Raw genomic sequence first — 22,017 nt, 5'->3', positions numbered from 1 at the left:
ATACATCATATCCAAACCCATCATTCATCTCAGGAAGCCCAGAAACAGTGCTTCAATCTGACAATCCCTTAGTAAACCTAAGATCCTAGGGATTTAAGTCTGTTAATTAAGTTAATTAAGCAGGCATAATTTACTTAATTAACTTAGTAAATTTTGCCTAGCTAATTAACTTAATTAACAGCTATTAATTAAGTTAATTAAGTTAAGTTATTAAGTCAACTTAATTGTTGCCAACTCTACATACATCGTGTATAAAAATGGCCGAAACTAACTATATCTGAAAAAAAAAAAAACCCAGGCTAGGGCTTAAAGGCGAAAGTAGACGTACTTGTGGGCATTTGATTTGGGTAGCCTAACATGCAAGACGCGTACATGTTGCTGTGGAAGGGAAACGGCACGCCCGATGAATAGGAATAATTCAGTATATCACGGTAGTCTGAGGCATACACATACGAGAGAAATGAATACCGCAGAACCTGTTTAGAGCACTTTTACCCTAGATCCAGAGAAAATCGTGGAGGTAGTCATAAATTGAGGAGTGCTATTGGCCAACTTCACATTTCTGTAGGAAAAAAGCCACAAGCGATCTACCAATCTTATGCAATAGCGGACCTTTTCCAAAAGCGCCTGTTTCTGGTGAATTCCTGGTCTCTAATGACCGCAAATATGTTCTATCTTAAGTGGCACAAACATCCCCGACGCTCAAGTCGTACCATTCCTCTGTGCGAAGGGCATGCCCAGCCTACAACTTGTCACCATCCGCATGCTCCATCACTCTCCCCGCTATCGAATTGAAAAGTGCTTGATACCATGACGAAATTAACTATGCCCGGCGTTGAAGCGCAGTCGCAATACACCTTCAGTTTGAACTATCGTGTCGCATTCATGATCAGAAACTACCCGATATTGACTATATTGTTGTTATAAATCTTCCTGGCCCTTCTTAGCTACGAATAGCAGACGCCCTATTCATACGGCGGCATAAGCTACGGGTTAAGCCACAGCCCCTGCTTAAGAGAGCACCGCATTATCTCAACCTCTACCACAGACCCACAACATCCCCCTTACTTAGGAAATAAGATATGTCCAATCCCCCGATGAGAGCGACTATGTTCTCAGCCATCGGATTTACTATAGAGGCTAAGGTACAACTGTGGGGTTTTTGATCATAGTACTTCGGTTCACGAGAAGTATACCAGGTGGGAGACTGCATCTCCAGAACCTTCTTCAAGACTCCCTGGACGCTCAATCCGTCGAAAGGAACTTCCGGTCGAGGTGACGACAGCCCATGATAGTCCATTTCTTTGCTCAGGGCGCCCAAGAGGAATGCTCCGCATTGGAAGGAATGAGCATTGTCCTGAAGGCATGTATATTGAGCGGAGCGGAAAGTATCGATCCATTTGTACAATCCCGATATCATGTCCTCAATCGCCTTGATACGCATGTGGTCAATCACAGCTTCAAATGGTCAGCGGCACTTAATGCAAATTTCTTATTTAGGAACATACAGGAGATAAGTCCAGATATTGGAAGCCCCATCGTCTGAATTGATTTATCGTCGCACTGCGTTAGCGCAATATTCGTGGTGTGCTTGAACTGCTGGGGAAGGCGGAAGACCCACGAAACGAGCATCCACAGCATTAGCTTTCGACCATACGTCGAAGGAACTGGGTCGCTCTTCTTTAATATTTCAACCCAAATTCCCACAAACACCACCATGGCTTCTGCGCAATCGTAATAGTCGACTAATACGGCAATCTTAGCAAGCATTTCCAGAGACACCGAGCGAGGGACTGCTTGATTGCGAAGATGAAACACGTTCATCAGGATCAAGAACGCTCTAGCATCCCAATCCTGGGCGGAGACGTAGAAAACCCCATCCTTTTTGCGATGGCTTTCTTTCCAACCATCTTCCGATAGCGCTTTCATGAAATGCTTGGAAGCGAGCATCAGGTGTCGGGAGGAGACGTGATAGCGGATACCGCTCTCGAGGGTTTCATCTTCCGTTGCGACATTGTTATTGAAGTTCATGTCGTTGTGGCATTTCCTAGGCTGTTTGCCATCATCTGGAGGCTCCGGGACCAAATCTGAGACAATTCCACCTTCTACCGTGGTATTTTCCTGCAAGATTAGCCCTTCATTGCTAAAAAGGCTGTGGCGGGCGTTGATCGAGGTTGCGCATACTTCTTGATTCACCTGTACTTCCATCGCCGGTTCTTCCTTTTTCTTCTCCTTCCCCCATCCTGCAGTAGTGTTTCCTACACTAAATTGATCATCAATAGCTTGCCCAAGTGATGGCCTATTGGTGGATATAGGCGACTGGGAACTAGACCGCGATGAGTATAATCCACCCCACCGGGGATGGGGCTCATCGGTGGGAGATGGTGGGATATTAACCACGCGTTCCTTCCAAACTGCGAAACTAGATCCCGCATCTTTCAACAAAATTACAGTATCTGCCCTCTGATCGATGATATGAATGGCCCCAGCCATAGCGGCAACGATTCCGGGATGACGATGGGGTTGATATGAGGCTTCATCTAGAACAAGGTCTTGGGAGGTACTGCAATTTGTTTGCTTCCAAGCATTCAACAGCGCCACATGTGGCTCATGCCGCACGAAACAGCCACAATGCAGGAATGTGGTAGCAGTGCATGCCTGCCTCGGATTTTGTCTTTTGCCACCTAGTCAGGGACGTGATCAGGTGGTATTTCAGGTCAGAAATCGGCGTCCTGTTGGCGTCCTCCCGAATTCTCACAATAGTTTTAACTTACCGGCTCTAATTATAACCCCTGTTATGTCCTACCGAGATGTTGTCTGTGTCTGTATCAGCAATCCCTTTCCTCAGATTGCACGCATCCCGCCACCTCTCTCCTTGGGAGCATGTTCACCTTGTGCAAGGCTATCTAGATCCGAAGGCATCGATCCTCCGACCGCTTATTCTATTCGTAGTATTCTAGCTTGATTTACAATATCAGCTAGATGCTCGATGAATATAGCAAGAGATCTCTCAAAATCTCTAAGACGCTAAACAATTAGAGGTTTAGCAATCATATTGCACCTGACGACTTACGTTCATTACAATTGCCAGTGCAAGAGACGATCTGGAGCAGCTCCCTTAGTCCAAAGAAATGTTTGACATGTTTTCCCCAATAGCAGTAATTGATGGTACTCTTCTGAAGACTATGAGTTTCAGAGCCTGAAGCCACTGTTCAAAATCCTAGCCCGATCGATAATACCTTCAGCAGATCCGAAGAATGCCGAGATGTAGTGACCCGGAACCGTGGGGCATCTACTTAAGGTGATTGCCCTAGAGGTTCCTCATTAATACGACGCTCTTCCGCTACATCACCACCAAGCTCACATCCTTTTCGAATCTGGCCGTCAATTCGATGAAAGGCCTTCGCTCGCCCTCTATTGCATCGATCTCTTCATTCGCAGCATCCTAACTGGCTGCTCTTGGGCACAAACCAATGACCCTCTGATCGATTTGAAATTGTAGACTTGAATGGGCATGAGTTGTGAAGTGATATATTGTGAGGGGTCCGAGATGCTATGTAAGACCAATAGTAGTTTGTGATGCTAAGTCTTGAGTTGATTGGTCAGCTCATAGTAGAGCCCTCGGGTTTACAGGAAGCTCCATGTTCGGAAATGGCCTCGGACTATGCGCGACGGGAATATGATCTGTAACCAGGCCAAGCCTCCATCTACTAGTGCTTATACCTCTTTCCATAACATGGTTGCCGCAGAGGTTCCACATCAATAATTACAACATTCTTCCACTGAACCACACCAAGCCTACGTGTCCGTTCCATCAAACACACACTCTACTAACACCTACAGAATGTCATTATCCCCGTACTTGTTCGTGCCGTATTTCCTTTTCCCACTCACCGTCCACTCTCTTGTGTAGCGGGAGACAGCGTGGAGCTCGTAATGCTCGACAATCTCATATCCGAGCAAAAACTTCTAGATTTGGATCTGGGTCCAAATCGTAACGTGGAATCCGGCAATATGTAGCCTCTAAATGCGTATCGAATTCAAACCTATGAAATCACTCTGCGGGTATGTGGATTAGCCCGCCGTCTGAGTTACTCTCGGAACACGCGCTCGCGAACATGTTCCTGAAGACTGGGATGCGACCTTTTAGCTAATGGGAGCCGACTCGGCATTAATAAGTCTGTTCCTTGTCTGAATAATCGACCGTGTTCCCTTCGTCGCTGCTGATTGATTGTCCTTCCACTTTTCGAGGTCGCCTCGGGGCTTCTTCATGATACTCATCGTGTTGCCCTCTGGATCGATGTTGAAGCGGGGCATGATATATCCTGAGTCGGCTTAAGATCTAGGACACATAGAGGGTCATGTTTATTTGTGCGCTAGATGTTTGTCAAAGGTAGGAGATCAACAGCAGGTGACTTAATCATTGTGCTGTAGAGGTCGCGCATTTGGATTGATCTCACTGTGAGAAACTTGGTTCGCTGTGTAGGGCGGTCATTCCATAACCTTGTGGTAAACAGGGAGATGATGCACAAGAGCAGTTTTCCTCCCGACTCGCTCTCCTCATGCCCCAATTTTGATGTGCGACCTCGGGATGTTCTATTTGTAGAGAGAACTTTGCCACAAAACGTGGAACATGTCCAGGATAGTGGCTGTTAACTCTCTGGCTAGAATGCAAAGGGAACTTACAGGGTGCAACCTTCTGCCCTAAACTACCCCTGTTATGTTCCAACTTCGGCGATGAGACCTTTCGTCAAGCTGTATCACCGGGAGCCCATTTGGTATCGTGTTTAATGTCGCTAGGGTAGCTTGTGTTAAAGACTGTTCGCGCACGGCTTTTATGAACAAATCCAAATGCTCGTATGCATCACCGTTTTGGCTTGCAGGTGGCCCGTGGAGAAGTGTGGTGCTGTGGCGCATTCCGACAGTGGTGTGGTCGGATCGCAACCACGTCATCGCTCTTGTGCTCCACTCTCCCCTTTTTCTTGCAGAGAAGACTATCGGCCGACCAGCAACACAAACGTGCTGTCAAAAAGTCGATGAACACAAGGTTCTGACGCGTCATGCGACTTTTTAGGTATATCGTGCATCGATTTGTTGAGGCCAGGACCGAATTATCGAAAGACTGGGTTGTGGGCTTCCAGAACCTGGTCCAGCAGCAAATCGGAATGCCAGGATCCTTGCGTCTTCCGAGAGGGCGTTTGCACGTTCCGTATAGCGCCACGTTCGTTGCACCCCTGATTAACGGCTCCCGATTCTTGAAAAAGCCTGTTGAACGTCACAGTTTGCTTCCTCTCATTCTTCACGCCATCGTTTCTTGCTCTTTCACTTATAATCTTTTACTCTCGCTGTTCTGTATCATTATATCAATATTTGTCACTCGCTTAATTACGTCGAATTTCTATTTTCACCAATATGCGTATCTCCTCCACTCTTCTTGGCGTCGCAACCCTGGTTGCTGCTGCAGAGGCTCAACTCCGCGGTTTCAACTACGGTGCCTTCTTCATGAACAACGCGGCAAAAAAACAAGTTGACTTTGAGTATGAGTTCAACAAAGCCAAGAACCTCCCGGGGACCACAGGATGGACGAGTGCTCGTCTCTACACCATGATCCAGCATGGCACCACCAACACCCCCATTACCGCCATCCCAGCTGCCATCAAAACACAGACAAAGCTGCTTCTCGGGCTGTGGGCTTCAGCAGGCTCGGCAAACTTCAACAACGAGATTGTGGCTCTGAAGTCGGCGATCTCGACGTACGGAACCGCCTTCACCAATCTTGTCGTGGGCATCTCGGTCGGCTCTGAAGACTTGTATCGAATCACCCCGACTGGTATCGCAAACAGGGCGGGCCCAGGTGTTCAACCCAACAACCTCATCAACTATATCAAGCAAGTCCGCATGGCGATCTCGGGGACCGGCTTGTCCGGGAAGCCTGTTGGCCATGTTGATACCTGGACGGCCTATGTGAACGCCTCGAACAACGCTGTGATTTCCAATCTCGACTTCGTCGGTGTCGACGCGTATCCGTATTTCCAAACCACCATGGCTAACTCAATCGGCAACGCGAACGCGACCTTCTACGACGCCTATAAGCAGACCGTCGCCGCTGCAAAGGGCAAGCCTGTGTGGGTTACTGAGACCGGATGGCCAGTCAGCGGTCCCAAACAGAACCAGGCTGTTGCCAATGCTGCCAATGCTCGCATCTACTGGCAGGACGTTGCGTGCAGTCTGCTTGCTGCGAAAGTCAACCTTTTCTGGTATGACCTGCAGGAGGCTCAGTGGGGCAACCCAAGCCCTGACTTTGGGATCTTCGGTGCTGGTGATCTCGGCACCTTGTCGCCGCGGTACAGCCTTGGCTGTTAGGTATAATACGCGTGAGGGCGAAAGGAGAGAGGAACAGACGGAGCATTCTTGCATTTGAAGCGTGGAAACTGTACTTTGGATTCGGATAAAACAGACAATTGCATCATAGGAACATAGACTCCCGTCATCGAGACGATCTTTCTAAAAACTAATACAAAACTTCCTGGGTCAGAATCCTGCCCAGGAAGGGAATCAGATACATTGTCTCGAATTATTATGTGAGGCCTTCGTGCGATTTCATCCACATTTCACTAACCTTCCCGCGACGCGAACCTCCGATACTCGGTTGCGAGATCCATGGCTTAGGGCATCGAGCTCACCAGAAAAGATCGCGATATGTGCCATGAAACATAAGCTACCCTCATGATTCGTGGTGGGCAATAATAGGACGACATTGGTCAACAAATCGCTGTTCTTCTCCGTGAGCGCCTTTACCTCAACACTTCGAGCTTGCGAGGAGGAATTCTCCTCATTTTATCTTGCTCTGAGATGCAGTAGATGTTGCTATAAGTAACCGGGAGGGTTTGGTTGGCTTGCTCTTTCCCATGTTAGAATACTGCAGCACGTGCTTTCCCCACCTCGCCGTTCGAAACCTCAAACAATCTCAATCTTCCTCCACTCTCTTCGCTTTTCACTCACATCCTAGTCCTCTCAAACTTTTAGCACTCATTTAGCGTTTCTGCTGTTTGTTCCTTACCAATGAAACTGACGCTGAGCTTACCGGAATAGGAAATACCTCGTCCGATTTCCTCCATCTGATAGTGAGTCCTCCTCCTGTCACTAAGAACGATCCAGGGATTATTAGCAGTGTGTGCTCTTTTAGACATGCTCATGGTAGAGCATATTAATAAACTATAGCACAAGTAAACTTTCCTCGTTTGGTCAACGTTTACCGCACTTCCGACACTGCCACCAGGATTCACCCACTGTGCCACTCTAGCGTCGCTGTCACGCATAGGGGACTTTGGGTATCTTCTACGAATCTACGGCAACTTAGAGCCCTCTATCAACCTTCCCCTTTCATTCCTAGGGTTACCCCACTCTCTGTCTTCATAATGATCCATTACCTCTTCCAAGGAGGGATCCTCTCCAACGTCGTCAATGCGGCGGTCCTCCTCACCGGTGGGTTTTTCGGTTACGTATGGATTCCATGTATGCTTCACGAAAAGCTCCCGTTCTAACTCTGCTAGGTAATTATCTATGGTCTCTACAATATCACCCTTCATCCACTGCGGTCCTATCCCGGTCCCCTCCTTTGGTGTGCCTACCGCTTCCCATGGACACGATCCGTCCTCTCTGGGCGCTTCCCATTCGATGCACTTGAGCTTCATAAAAAATACGGCCCAGTCGTTCGGGTCGCACCGTGGGAACTTTCATATACCGACTCGAGCGCTCTGAAAGCCATTAATGGTCACCACAACCCATCCAGCGAAGGATTCGGTGAATTCCCCAAGGACCACATAGAGTACCAGAAGCCGCTGAACGGCATCTACAGCCTTCTTGGAGCCAATGGTCCTGACCACGGTAGATGTCGACGACTGCTTAGTCACTCATTTTCTGACCAGGGTATCCGCGCAATGCAGCCACGGATCCAGAGCTATGCTGACCTACTTGTGAGAAGGCTCGTAGAAGCCGCTGGTACGGGATACATCGACATCCTCAAATGGTACAATTGGACAACTTTTGACATGATAGGTGATCTGGCATTTGGCGAATCATTCCACTGCCTGGAGACGGGCCAAACGGATCCATGGATTGCTGCCATTTTTGGGAATATGAAGGCGATTCCGTTTATACAAGCAATTCGGCATTACAACCTTAATTTACTACTCCCTTGGCTTACACCAAAAAAGCTCCTTGCGCTCCGGAAGTCAAATTATGCACGGACTGACGCTAAGATTGATGAACGTATTGGATTTGGCACCGAACGCGGTGATTTTTGGGACGTCGTAATTGCGAAAAGCGATTTCGAAAAAGGCACCGGCATGACGGTAGAAGAAATGAAAAGCAATGCTTCACTTCTCGTTCTTGCAGGATCTGAAACGACAGCGACTCTTCTCTCTGGAACAACCTATCTCTTACTGAGAAATCCCGATGCCATGAAGAAGCTTATTGAAGAAGTACGTGGTGCGTTCAAACACGAGGATGAGATGGACTTGATGTCAGTGGGAAAACTTGATTACATGCTTGCGGTTCTGGATGAAGCCATGCGCATATATCCTCCAGTCCCGAATCAAGGCAACAGAAGAGTTCCATCCCCTGGAGCTATGGTAGCAGGGAAATGGGTCCCTGGTGGAGTATGTCACTTCTCGGCTCACATCGCCTTGCGCACCCGCGATCGGCTTCGCTAATGCTGAATTAGACCTCGCTTCAAGTCCAACAGTACGCTGCCAATCACATTCCCTCCAACTTTACGCGCCCCGAGGACTTCGTACCAGATAGGTGGTTCGCCAACCCGCCTAATGAATTTGCCAATGATGACCGCGCCGCTCGCGCCCCTTTCAGTTTCGGACCTCGAAACTGTATTGGCCGGAATCTTGCTTATGCCGAGATGAGACTCATCCTGGCCAAAGTTTGTTTCAATTTCGATCTCGAGCTTGATGAGAGCAGGTCGGCGAATTGGATTGGTGATCAGAAGGTTTTCGCACTTTGGGAGAAGCATCCACTTTATGTCCGGTTAACGACTGTGCAGCACTAGAAATGATCGACCAGTGGTGACGGGTAATTCGCCAAACAGGTTTCCCTTGAATGATTTGAATTGCAGACATCGCCGTAATGGGGATGAGGAAGATTAAGTTTCAAAACTGGGAATTCTTAAGTTAGAGTGTGGAATATATTCTGGAAAGGAGCTTATCAATCGCACATAAACCTCTATCCTATCACTTCTCCGCCTTCCTTTTAAGTTCCACTCACAACATCAGCCTGTATAATCTTCGTTCTCCATTTGACCATGTCACTGTCCTAGTAATTGTTCACAGTAGCATGAGTAAATCATCCATGCAAGTGTTTGCCCTCCTGTTCCCTCCGCCTATGCCCTCAGGCTTCCCAGTATCAAACCTTGCGGTATGTCGCAATGTCCGTCGCAAATATAATGGTAGACTTTCCCAACTTTAGGCAGTTTTAGGAGAATCTCTCTGCAGGCTGGACACCATTCTCAGAAGACGGCTCTGTGGTAAAACTGCTTCAAGATTGCAGCTTGGACAGGTCATAGCAGGAAACAACTAGAGTCGCGGACATGATGGTCGGCCGCTCAAACACCACCACCAATGCACTTGCAGAAGAATATGAACCACCCTTAGTGCTAAACATCTATAGCGGATCCTCTTCTAATCTAACGGGTATGGACACTCATGCAAGCCCCTTCCTTTCGTTAACTCCATCAGTGCGAGGTCGTTGTGCTACTGCCGAGCGGATGGTTTCTCACGCCTCAGATTGGGAACGCCAGGCGGGTATTTTCGACTGGCTCGCACAAGAAGAACCCGGCGCACAGGTGCAGATTGAGGAGGATGAATAAGGGTGGTTAGGCCATGATTGTTTGGAGAACATGAGACCTTTGTATGAGACCTTTGTGGGAGGATGGGGATCGTAGTTGGATGGGAGATTTCAGTGATTGGATAGGGAGGGTTGGAGACAAGGTTGGAGGAGTTGTGGAGCAGATAAGGAGGGCTAATTTTGATGGCTGTGTTGAGTTTGTACGACGGTGATTGGTAGGTACTGGATTGGTGATAGGGACTGGGTTGTTGGGGTGGATTCTAGGCTATGGTTTGGGGTGATAGATTCATAAAAACCCCGGAGAAGTTGTTTTGCAGCGCCGACAATCATGGGTAAAATCGGAAAAGCACCTAATCATGCCTCAATTATTCTGTCTTTAGAAATGTTTTGTTGAAATTTAGTGGTTCATTACGAGGTAATTGGCGATCGTGGATTCGTTTGAATAAGAACGAAGCTTCAAATGTTGGAGGGGGATCCGGGTTTATGGGCAGAAGTTTAAATCGCATGGTGGTTTTCCTTCAAGGCTTTGCGAGCTTTCGTTCTTTCCCATATCAACGATGAATAGGGCACCCAAGCGTCAGGATAAAGCGAAATCCACGTGAGGTGTAGCCCCCTACATAACGAGAGCCTAAGCTGTTTCGGCTTTGCATCTGCACTGCTGTTATCGCGCGACCACCTCATTTACTTATTCCTATCTGCATCGCTTCATAGACGGAAACATAGCCACCATCTTATCTTGTGATTGCATACTAGCAGCGCGCTTCTAGAATATATGTCCGACACGAGAGTGGCAAAGTCAACGAATGCCGAACCGTCCTCTCTCTCGTAGTGGGAGCCAGGTCCATCATTGATACAACATCCCGTCTTCCGGAGGGGTTACAGGCCACCTCGAGAATGAACAATGCCCAACTCCGTTGGCATCGTTTCCCGTCACACCCCATTGGACTTTCGAAATATATGTATCGGGGTCGTCTTCCTCTGCCGGGACATGACATGCCGCTGCTATCGCAATACTGCAGCTTCCAACAACAGGTGTATCTGTTTTAAAGCGGAGTGATCCCGTAACGATCAGGGCGAGTATCATGACAATCTCAGCTCCTAGGACAAGGATAATACCGAGAGGGGAGTACCCACAAGACAACACGTCGTTCGAACCGCTGGGGTCTCTCCAACTCTTGGACACCGAACTGTATGTGTAGGTTTGCACGTTGACCAAGAAAATCGACTGGGAAAGGAGCCAATGCAGTAATCCTGAGAATGCCATAAGCGGAAGCGCGATCCGGTACGGTAGTTGGAGAAAGTATGTGCAACGCTGCTCCCCATAGGGAGTATCGGATACCCGAAGCGCCTTTCGACGACGACTGTACGATCCCCATTCCATAACTCCACTAAACGACGTGAATAATCCGTTGTACGAGAAGTACATGAAGGATAAAATGGGCTGTGGCGAATTTGCGATGATGGCGTTTACTATTAGGCCAGCAGCACCTTTGTTAGGAACGCCGAGAAGCCCTAAGATTGTCATAGTTTGGACCTTTCCGAGGCCTAGCTGTCGGATAGTCTGCAGATCCCCACCCAGACCTATGACTTCCTGGATGGCAAGAGATAGAAGCCAGCCGACTATGCCTAGAATGACGAGGTACCTGTAAATGTGAACATTATTGCTGGCTTAGGGTGGCTTGTGTTCTAGAATGTTGTTCACTTACATGAACATGCACAAAGACAACCTTGTCTTGCTAGCGGCTGCGAACAGTCTTCGACGCCTGGACTTGAACGGCATCGGACCCTTCAGCCATGAGTTCTTCCCTCTTTTGATGTCTTTTTTTGAAATCAAGCACATTGATTCGGATGACGGGTCAGGTCGGCACAAAAAGGATGCAATTGCGTCCCCAATAGTCATCAATGGCATCTCTTTCACCCCTACCGCAAGACTGAACATTACAAATGCTTTGATCAGATTCAGGACGATGACCACAATTGCAAGATAGAGGCTTGACTGGACTTTGCACTGTTCCGGAACCCGCTCACTCAGGCAGTAGGCAATGCTCTGTTCGACACCGAAGGGTTTCCAGCTTGACGAATTTGCCCTCAGACTCCCTATTCCGGGGGAGATGTCACAGGACATAGAGGCAATTTCGGAACATACCCACTGTGCGTCTGTTTCGGGGGAACCAAATTTAGACCGGAGGACTGCCGGGATACTGGTGTTCTGGGTCACAACGAGCACGCTACCCCTTGTTTGGAATTGGCGACTGTATGCATTAATGCATGCAAGATTATCCAGTTGTTCCAGTTCGCCATTGGCTTTCAGCTCCCTCAAGCGAACTGCCTCAGCGTCTACCCTACCCTCAATGTTGTTGGGCGGCATTGAAACAAATGCATCCGTCGGAGCTGAGTCCGCAAAAGCCTTTGTCACTGGTATGGCATAGTACTTGTTGTTCCCAATCGAAGAGAATACTGCGGAATTGTAGCTGTGTTAATGCTGTTAGAGCATTCCATTCCGGCTTTATGTTGACAGTTCGGCTCACAATAAGTGGAGAGGCAACGACGAAATTCCAAGCAGCCACCAGAACACAACTCTTTTTGTGGCGATTCCCCGGAGGTTCCGTGTGCTAAGAACCCCAATGTCCAACCACTTTCGCTTCGAGTGCGCTATGTCAACTTCTTTCCTCGTTGGTGCTGATAGACACTGCATGCAGTAATTGCTAGAGCCGAGCAATATTGTACTTAGAGTGTTGATTACGAAATGTATTCCAGTGTTCAGTTTGCCAGCAGTGACGCAGTTGCCTTCATACAGTGTTTGGCGTCCTTCAGCTCCTCCAAACCCGTGACGGGAGATGGCCCAAATCGTCGCCGCGAGATTCACGGCGAACACTAGCAATGTTGAGATGGCGCATGCGAAAACGCTAAATTTCCACCCTTTTGCCTTTTGCTGAAGCCTGGAGATTTTGAATTCTGGAAAGTTGGTCTCTTCTGGCATTGATTTCGCCACCGGAGGACGTCTGGCGTGGCGACCCATAAAGAACAGAAAGATAAAAGCCCACTATCATATGTCTAGCGGTATGAATGGGTTCTCGTGGAACTGAAGCGAGTGTGGATGGAGAGTTTCAAAGGGGCCATGGCAGATATTAAGTCACACGGTTCGAGTCGTTGCTTTTCGCCTGGTTCGCCATTCTATCTCCTGTCCTGCGACTCAACTGCCAGCGCGAAGTCATCAAGGATGGAGACTCCTGAGGTGTGGCTGGGTTCAGCGAGTGATTCGATAACGCCACAAGCCCTACCTTGCAAACTTAGAATGACGAAGCGAAAATCAGGCAATACGGGCTTTGCCGTGGCTCCAACTTCGTATCCACTTTCCCTTCAGAAGGAAAGAATTGTCTTATTGAACAATCTGGAAAACTATATTTTACCTCTCACTTACCAGCCTCAGATGGTTCCTCTTCCCTCATCAAGCCAACTCAATCAATGCCTTTACAAGAACCGTATGGCTTTGGAGCTGCTCGCCTTTACCTGTACCCCACTTGACGAGACCTGGTCGTATCACAAACCAACATTTCCCCTCTCGCTCTTCGGACTCGTCGTAGGCATCGTCAACGTTTGTTTTAGATTGATCATCGACTTTCTTCTCTGCCTTTTCTGGCTCCCAAAGCTCAAAGATCGCCCGCTGTTTCGCCAGTATCTGCCCAAATTCTGTCGCAGCATTTAGCATTGGTGTCAACTTCCTCTCTGCATCCGATATATCGACAATACATGGATAGCCGAGGCTGATAAAAATGGCGTTGAACGCGGCTATGAGGCTTGAATGGGTGTCGATTAGCGCGGTTTGGTCATTAGACTTCGATTCAAGCTTCCCTGCACTGATCGATCGCCACTTTGCGGAATTGTCGTCTGCATCTATGCAAATATGAGGGCCTGCGCACATCCAAAGTAGAAGGCTTTCACTCACGGGGCTTGCTCCACAAGTTTTGGTACGCCATGTCCAGGTGCTGTGCGATGTCGCCACCAAACGCCTTGAATGGTTTTTTAAACAGGTCCCGCTTCAACACCAACCACAATATACCCCTAATCGCCTTCTTCCGCATCTCTTTATCGGCATAATCGATCGGTTTCTTTGACCTGTCCTTGCATCCACTCCACATGAGCTTCTCCGCTTTCTCAGCCCAAGCCTCTGGCTCAAACTTCGAGGTTTGTTTGCCCAGCAAAGTTAAGATTGGTTTCATCTTAACCTCAATCTTCCCAAAGGCCTTAACAATAGTCTCATCGAATTCAGGCTGGAATCTATCCACCCCCGATAAGGCTTCACTCTGAAGCTGCGCAAGTCTCGATCTCATTATCTCGATCTCACGATTATATCCCTCCCAATTACACTGGATCTCGTTGAGGCTTGCTACTTGCTTCTTCAGCGAATCGTTTTCGTTCTGAAGTTTCTCCGCTTCGGCCTTGTACGAATTATATGCCTGCACGTATTTCATAAGAAGCACTAAATCACCATTCGACTGTGGCTCCACTTGTTGCACAGTCTCATTGGTTTGGTGTGACACCTCTTCGTCCAAATCCGCCGTATTGTCGCTACGCGGAAGCTCTGGTTCGGCGGGGGAGCTCCAACCATATCCCATTTTGTCGCCGCGTTCAGATTGTGGGGTTTGAGTTCTGTACTCAGCGCGTTTATATGGATTGTCCTCCCTCTCTTGCCGGGAGTAGTGTCCCCGACGATACGATTCTCGGTCAAGGTCGCTAGCTCCGGCACGGTCGTTCCAGCGGTAAAGAAGATCTGTTCCTGGTTGCGAATGTTCAGCAGAACTTGGTCGTGCCGGCTGCGATGAGGGTCGTCTTGTGTTCCTGGGATAAGATCTAGTTCTACTATGCGAGGTGTGGTGTCCTTGATGGTCTCTTGCTGGCCGGTTCGTCTGTGCGTTAACGCTAGTTAGACCATCGCTCTTCGCCATTCCGACGAAAGGATAGGCCCACGAACCTCTTCCTGGTACTCTTTTTGTTCTGTGTACTGGCCTCTTGACCTAGAATCTGCGACGTTCTCCGGAGATCGCGTCCGCGATCTAGTCATGTCGGTATTCGACTTTCTATCTTCCTGGATCCTTTCAGCATATGGGAACTGCGCTTAGGATTCCGAAAGTAAATGCTTACCGTCTGATCAGATAGTATTTCTTCTTTCAAGAGTTCAGCGCGCTCAGGAGCTTTGTAAGCTTGTTTCTTCGTTTCTTGCTCTTCTTGTGGTCATTTATGAAGCGGAAGAGGATTGCTTTGGAAAACACGGGAACGGCCAAGATGTGAGAGAGAGGTACTCGAGACCTTGTGTCAGTTGTTACTGACCCCTTCAGCTCCACAGCCTTGCCGCGCCACCTCGGCTTTCCTTCGTGTGCAAATCGCTCTCACATATTGGTGAAGGTTCTTTCCGTACATCAGCCCACTCCTTTAAGCCATAGACGGCTCTTAACATATATATGCTCTTAATGGATAGCTTTGTCTGCCAATCCAATGTGGAGAGGATCATTGGAAAATGCCACATAAGATCAGGAAGGCATTCGAACAAGGAAAGTGCACTCAGCCACTATCATTCGTGCATGATACAGACCCGGGTGGAGACCCCATACCGGTTCTAGAGTGGGGACTCTCCCACGTCAAGCGATATATTGGGGCAGTCTGTTATCAAATTCTGGGCTTGGGAGATCTGTTTACGTCTCCTTATGAGTAGATACAGACAACCGTCGCCAGCAGAGCCTCTTCTCCATCCAACCGAGAATTCGAGCTATCGGACACAGAAAAATCCCTGCATCTATCTCGTAACATTAAAACTTTGCAGGACTTCAACATGGCAGCAAGTGGAAGGAAGCTTATCATTGGGCTTGACTTTGGTACCACGTTTAGGTAGGACATTTCATACGCTCGAACATAAGGTAAAATTCTGATCGAGCGACGCTAGCGGGGTCGCATACTGCGAGACCGACAGTAAAGGCAGTGCTCGAGATGTCACCCAAATCCAGCTTGTTACCAACTGGCCTGGGGTCGGTCTCGGGAATACGGAGAAAGTTCCATCGCGCATTTCTTACGGCACCGCCCCTAAGAACGAGATCAAATGGGGCAATTTGGTCACCCACAAGACGAAAGAAGTCCATGCGTTAATGAAGTTACGGCTTGATGAGCGCACGAACAAGAGCAAGCAAATCCGGATGCTACTCGCATTTCTCACAGGCAATTTTGGGAGTCTTAACATCGACGATCTAGACTCGGATCAAGAAGAGGACGCCCCGCCTGAATACCCTGGGAAGGATGCTGTTGATATCGTGGGTGACTATCTCACGTATGTGCGAGAGCATGTCTGGAAAGACCTGGAATCTCAGTACGGTGAAGCCCTCCTTAGCTCCATGGAGAAAGAGGTCGTCGTAACTGTGCCGGCAGTATGGTCTGAGCGAGCGAAAGACCAAACATTGAAGGCCGTCATTGAAGCAAAGTTTCCCGCAGCAAAACTCATGATGGTGACTGAGCCAGAAGCAGCTGCTATCTATTCTCTCAAAGAAATGCAGGAGGGGGCGAAAAGGGATGATGTTCAAGTTGGGGATAACTTCGTCCTATGCGATGCAGGAGGAGGCACGGTCGACTTGATCTCTTACACAATCACTCAAATACAACCGGTTTTCGAGATAGAAGAGGCGGCGATTGGAAGCGGTGATAAATGCGGCGCAACCTATGTTGATAAGGTAAGCCTACTATACTTTGAGAAAAATGGCTCCCGCTGCTGACTACGGCTTTCAGGAGTTTCTTTCATGGCTTGAACGATGGATCGGAAAGGACGCGTATGAACTTATTCCTGCAGAGAAGACTCGTCATGGTAGTCAAATGATGAACGCCTTTGAGATGGTAAAGCACACCTTTATGGGCGACGATTCCGATAATGAGATTCGCCTCCCCAGAGAATGTGGCATCGAAGACGACGAGGAACGTAACATTGATGACCAAGTTCTCACACTAGATGCGTACGTACGTACCGTAACGAATGTCAACTATCTAACTTTGCCACAGAGAGCAGATGAGGGAGATTTTCGATCCATGTATCAACCGGACCCTGGAGTTGATCGATGGTCAAATTGCTTCAGTCCTTAGAAAGGGTAGAAATAAGCCAAAGGTAATCTATTCCACTTCTTACGCACTCTTACGTGCTAAACGGTACGCAGATGGTAATTATTGTTGGAGGATTTGGCAAGAATCCGTACCTCTTCAAGAAGATCACCGAGTACTGCATCCAGAGAGGGATCGTGGCTCGCAAACCGACGTTCCCTTGGTCAGCTGTCGCTCGAGGAGCCGTCTGCCGTGGACTTGAAGGACCATTGACCGGCCTAGTTGCAGTTCGCCTTGCCCGCAAGCATTACGGGACTCCCGTCTGCACCCCTTACAAGCCTGGAATCCACAATGCAGCTGACATGTATGTCGATGAATTCACTGGCTCAAAATACGCAAAGGGCCAGATGCGTTGGATTGTTGATAAGGGTGAGCGACTTCCTGAAAGCTCCCCTAAAAAGGTGTCCATAGAGTGCAGCTGTACCTTCAAGAAGAGCGAAGACCGCGAATTTGGCGCCATACTGGTGGGCTGCGATGCAGATGCGGCTCCGGCCCGCTACGCCCACGAGAGTAAGTCGGCCTTTTTGCTGTTTCCACTCCATTCTATTTCACAGCCAAGCTGACAATAAAGCAGCTGCATACAATATTTGCCGCGTGCGGGCCGACCTGAGCACTGTTCCCGAATCTAAATTCGCACGGGCAAGGTCCGGGCTTGGGGCTGAGGAGTTTTTGATCGCCGAGTTCAAGCTCCAAGCCACCCTGTGTGGTGGAAACATTGATTGGAAGTTCATCTTTGACGGCAAGGAATATGGAACCGTTTCGGTTAGCTATGACAAGTAGGGTATATTTAGGAGCAATTGTTCATTGTCTAGAATTCTGTGGGCAAGTTTTTTTTACTTTTATCATGACTATAGCACCGCGTGACTTTTTTGAAGTAAATTGGATAACGATAACACCGTACATACATGGACCCAGAGAGGATTGGAATGGCGAAGTGGCGATTATCGTCGTTTCTTAATCCTAAATCCGGCCACACCCTGGGGCATGTAACCATTAATGAGGGCCCTCTTGCAGTATCTGCAGATGTGGCGTCAGGCCAGCAGACAAAATACCAATCACGATCTGAGTAGTGCAAGGCCGAACTCTGGCAATTTTGTTTTTTCCACACGGGGAACGCGGTCTAGATAGAGATTGGATACCTTCCCCATAAAGCTGAGACGCCAGGTTCTCAGACGCATATGTACAATTGTGGCTTCGACTTCATTTAGCCCCCCCCCCCCCACGCTGGGTGGATTCAGTGGAGAAGGCATACCAGTCCACTCTCATGTCACGACTGAGCTGCCAAGGGTTGCAGAGATTTATTGAAATCCTGGAATGCAGGAACCTTCTGACATGGTATGCATCAAGCTCTCTCTCACTGGTTATGATTTCAGCCGGATTACATCTACTCGCTTGTGCACATGCGTAACAACATCATTTTGTCTTGACAATCTGTAAGTATCAATTTCTCAAAATATTGCATAACTACGGCGTAGAGCTTTGCGCTGTCACGAGACCAAGGTAGGTGGTTTGGGAGCCAACCTCCTTCAGTCTCCTTGTCTGCTCTACCTGCTAAAACTCTCAGTGAACCACATGGTGCTTGCTACCCGGCCTAGGCCTTGAGAACTCATATGATATGAGCAAGGCTGATGAGGAATGGCGCCTTACCCTGCCCCGACTCCGGCCCCAATACCGGCTGCGACGAATGTATATTCGGCCCACGTGACCACGGTCGCTCCGCTGACCACGACCTTCACCCCGCCTGCAGCGTGCGCCACAAATATTCCAACAGTGATCGCAGGTAGCTGTTATGGCGTAAACTCTTGTTTCTCTTACGGAACTGCTGATTTTTCCTATTCTGCATATGCCAGCCAAAACGCTCTCTGGTGGGGGAGCGACTGGACGCAAAATGGAGCCGTGTCCTGTTATCCCTCAGGCTACTCTGCATTCAATGCCTTCACTTTCTCTCCTGCTATTAGATGCCCCATGGGATATGCAACTCTTTCGTGGTCATCTTTGTACGGACCCGACTACGCCGTTATCTGTTGCCCATCGTGAGTCCAGTCTATATGCTTCTACATCATAGTCCTAATCGATTGAGTAGTGGATATTTGGGTGTAATATATGCCTCCTCGGCATCAAATTATTGGTGCACAAAGTACATGACACTTGGGGATACCGGGGTAATGGTTGCGATCGGAGGAACTAGTCTCTACGACTCCTCCTCATCCTTCATCCAGCATGTTGAGACTCTAAGCGTTATTAAGACATCTACATTCTCGAGATTCCCTGGAGGTCTCTCCTCCTTGCTTGTCTATGCAGACGGTCTTCAACTCCGCGTTGCTAAGTCCTTGGTCTCCGGTACGCCAATTGTATCACCACTGGCCCCTGGCCCTACGACGACTGTCACAAGTGACAACACCAAACCTATCGGCAATTGGTCTACATACGATGGGAAACCGCACATTTTCCGGCTAAACTTTCCTATCACCATCCTTATTATAGTCTGTTTTGCGTTTGCTGGATGTTGTTGCATGGCGGTTTGCTGTTCATTCTTGAAAGGTTGTTGTAAGGGTTCAGCAAGACGAACACGAGTACCCCCTCCACAACAAATGGATCCTTCGTTCCCAAACACACCTTCCCGACCCCGCAGGACCCCTGTTCCCCCTATTCCCCCGGTTCCTCCCGTTCAACAGAAACAACTACCACCGCTGCCTGCACAGGCCCGTCTACCTCTTCGGCCAAGTGTACGATCTACTTACAAGCCTCCGGTATGGACACCGCTTTGCTCACACAAGGCGAGGGCATCGTGTTCGGCGGGGAGAGCTGTAAAATGCTGTAGATGTGTGGATACTCGCGCTCGGGTATTTCCAGACACTCGAGCGGCAACGTACTGCCTAGGTTGCAAGTCTTTCTGGAGGCTGAAGCCCCCTCATGCTGGTCCAGTTTCTGGTTATCAACTATCTTGTGAACACAAGAGCAGAACCGGGTGCATATCGGGCTCATCACTGGCATGCTGCGGCTGCCAGGATAATCGCCTCCACGCAATGCCGCGAAGCGCTCGAGTAGGGACCTACTGCTGGGCATGTAAGACCTATTGGCTTGAGCAGCCCAAAGGAGTGGTTCCTTCCAATTGGGATTCACTCGCTTGCCCCCACAAAAAAATGTCGGCATGTATGCGGGATAACTCGATCCCATGCTGCGGATGCAAGGACCAGCGCAGATCGCGAATGATGCGCAATGACGGAGTCCGGTCCTACTGCGTGGGGTGTGGGTCCTTCTGGAAATCAAAGAGTGTAAACGAGGTCCCTAGTTGGTGGGAAGGAAAGCCCGACTTATGCAAACACAAGGTCGAGACTTCTTGCACCCTTCCCCAGGACAAGGCTTGCTGTACGTGCGAAGACGAGAAGTTACGGCCGAGACCCCTCATTAAGAGTGAGAGAATCAAGAGCTATTGTGGGGAGTGTCTCGTGTATTGGACGATGCGTTCCGGAAGCGGCTTGCCATCTTGGTGGAAATGCGAACAAGCGGAGGAAGATGGTTATTCCTTAATTCTTCATGCTAAGTTCAAAAAACCGGATTCCATTGCCGATAAGCCAGGTGGTTACTTTCAGTGGCTCTCGCAAAGTGTTCTACATTCAGCAAAGTATTCGGCTTTACCGAGAGATGCATTCGAAGGAATGCTTGACAGGGGGCCGACGTATGCTACACCCCAATTCTGCGTGGATATCGGGGGGCGCCTTAAACCCGAAAGTTCCTCTCTGAATCCCCGTGCTTTGACCAATCAGACTAATGTTGAATCGATGCCAGAAGGACAGCCCAAAGGGAAGCAGAAAGTGTTAGGCATGGGGAATTGGCAGTATTCTGAGAACCCACGCGTAACTGTGGAGGATGGAAGGCCGAGTACACCTCCAAATGATGCACCGTCAAATATATCTGACCTAGGCCCAACATTCTCCGCGCCGAAGTTCGAAGTTCCTGCCGATATCAGCACGCCTTCTCCAAGAGCCTCAGGTAGCAGTGTTAAACAGGGTTGGAAGGGAACACGGAAAAGCGGTGAGTTGTATATAAGCACGAAAATCGGGTGCCGCTAACTCTCCACAGTCTTGCCAGAAGTAAGAGGACGAAAACCTTGGGACCGCGGGCTCCAAAGAGGTCAACCAAAGTTTCATGTCTCTGAGAACGGAACTTTAGACAAATAGAAATGGTAGACAAGAAGAAGGTTTTTGTGAATATGGAAATTATAAGAGAAGTTTCAATGAACGAAGTTGTTTTGACATGTTTACATTGCTCTCCTCGTTACGTTCACCTAATATTCATGTTCACTCTACTTTCACCGTTACTTCGCATAATCGCATTAGATGAAGGAAGACATGAAACATGAACGGAAGAAGCAAATAATCGAGCTTAGCTCCGGTGCGACAGCATTATCTTCATTCGGCAAGGACTCTCGGACAAGATAGCTTGCTTGGGCCCAACTTGGTCAAGATGCAGGAGGATTCGGAAGGTGTTGCGTCGCTAAAAGGTCAACCTTCCAGCTAGCACAGCAGAAAGGTATATATAGGCGGGTAATTGTATGCGACAAAAGGGAATTCTAACGAGAGTTCCAATAATCCAACCGCGTCTAGTTCAGACAATAGATACACATTGGGGATTCGGATGACAGATCTACATCGAGCTCTGACGGCTGGAAGTTCAAGGTCTGGCCAAATTCGGATCTTGTGGCATTTAGTTCAGGAATGCGAGCCCGAAAGGAGGGTGTGACATTTGGCCTCATTCTTACTTCATATTTGGCCGTGCTTCGAGTGTTCAGGGGTTCGGGCTCGGATCTGGGTACCGTGGGGTGCAGACTTGTCAACAAGCAAGTCAAGCGTACTATCAGAGAGAAGCGCTATGCTTATTTGGACGCGTTAGACCTATAAAAGAGGGTTACGAAAATGGGTAGTCAATCAAGTCAAGTTGGACCCCGGAAACGCCACAAACTTGCCTGTTAAGAAGTCTGGTGGACTGGGAGTTTGTGGGAGTTATGGGATGTCCTGCATTCATGGAAAA

The 22,017-nt window shown here is 48.7% G+C and overlaps 7 protein-coding genes across 7 annotated transcripts; 4 read left to right on the top strand and 3 right to left on the bottom strand.

The window, feature by feature from the left end:
* Positions 1-978: 978 nt before the first annotated feature.
* On the bottom strand, positions 979-2,493 carry BDR25DRAFT_382905 (uncharacterized protein; the record flags this gene model as incomplete). The annotated part of the gene is made up of 3 exons (XM_033697799.1): positions 979-1,458; positions 1,509-2,073; positions 2,398-2,493. The coding sequence occupies 3 exons, from the start codon at positions 2,491-2,493 to the stop codon at positions 1,040-1,042; spliced, it is 1,080 nt and encodes a 359-aa protein (XP_033540839.1). The 3' UTR covers positions 979-1,039.
* A 2,919-nt stretch (positions 2,494-5,412) lies between these two features.
* Positions 5,413-6,363, top strand: BDR25DRAFT_243799 (GPI-anchored cell wall beta-1,3-endoglucanase EglC; the record flags this gene model as incomplete). Its single annotated transcript, XM_033685831.1, has 1 exon — positions 5,413-6,363. One exon carries the CDS (start codon positions 5,413-5,415, stop codon positions 6,361-6,363), a length of 951 nt encoding a protein of 316 aa, XP_033540838.1.
* Positions 6,364-7,418: 1,055 nt separating this feature from the next.
* On the top strand, positions 7,419-9,061 carry BDR25DRAFT_346950 (cytochrome P450 ClCP1; the record flags this gene model as incomplete). Its single annotated transcript, XM_033694209.1, has 3 exons — positions 7,419-7,502; positions 7,554-8,660; positions 8,726-9,061. The coding sequence occupies 3 exons, from the start codon at positions 7,419-7,421 to the stop codon at positions 9,059-9,061; spliced, it is 1,527 nt and encodes a 508-aa protein (XP_033540837.1).
* A 1,638-nt stretch (positions 9,062-10,699) lies between these two features.
* On the bottom strand, positions 10,700-12,772 carry BDR25DRAFT_195847 (uncharacterized protein; the record flags this gene model as incomplete). Its single annotated transcript, XM_033684332.1, has 4 exons — positions 10,700-11,519; positions 11,562-12,180; positions 12,230-12,312; positions 12,384-12,772. Coding segments are annotated over 4 exons (1,911 nt in total), but the record flags the coding sequence as incomplete, so codon positions are not given.
* A 129-nt stretch (positions 12,773-12,901) lies between these two features.
* Positions 12,902-15,273, bottom strand: BDR25DRAFT_362203 (uncharacterized protein; the record flags this gene model as incomplete). Its single annotated transcript, XM_033696542.1, has 11 exons — positions 12,902-12,937; positions 12,995-13,016; positions 13,049-13,213; positions 13,273-13,312; positions 13,372-13,767; positions 13,802-14,542; positions 14,572-14,749; positions 14,786-14,965; positions 14,998-15,080; positions 15,132-15,162; positions 15,184-15,273. 11 exons carry the CDS (start codon positions 15,271-15,273, stop codon positions 12,902-12,904), a joined length of 1,962 nt encoding a protein of 653 aa, XP_033540835.1.
* Positions 15,274-15,682: 409 nt separating this feature from the next.
* BDR25DRAFT_382890 (actin-like ATPase domain-containing protein) lies at positions 15,683-17,766 on the top strand (the record flags this gene model as incomplete). Its single annotated transcript, XM_033697798.1, has 6 exons — positions 15,683-15,738; positions 15,794-16,568; positions 16,624-16,844; positions 16,891-16,993; positions 17,043-17,496; positions 17,561-17,766. The coding sequence occupies 6 exons, from the start codon at positions 15,683-15,685 to the stop codon at positions 17,764-17,766; spliced, it is 1,815 nt and encodes a 604-aa protein (XP_033540834.1).
* Positions 17,767-18,621: 855 nt separating this feature from the next.
* Positions 18,622-21,167, top strand: BDR25DRAFT_382887 (uncharacterized protein; the record flags this gene model as incomplete). The annotated part of the gene is made up of 3 exons (XM_033697797.1): positions 18,622-19,019; positions 19,052-21,021; positions 21,070-21,167. The coding sequence occupies 3 exons, from the start codon at positions 18,622-18,624 to the stop codon at positions 21,165-21,167; spliced, it is 2,466 nt and encodes an 821-aa protein (XP_033540833.1).
* Between the last annotated feature and the right edge of the window lie 850 nt (positions 21,168-22,017).

The sequence above is a fragment of the Lindgomyces ingoldianus genome (assembly GCF_010093535.1).
Source record: "Lindgomyces ingoldianus strain ATCC 200398 unplaced genomic scaffold BDR25scaffold_51, whole genome shotgun sequence".
Taxonomy (NCBI): domain Eukaryota; kingdom Fungi; phylum Ascomycota; class Dothideomycetes; order Pleosporales; family Lindgomycetaceae; genus Lindgomyces; species Lindgomyces ingoldianus.
This window is presented reverse-complemented; position numbering and strand designations above follow the sequence as displayed.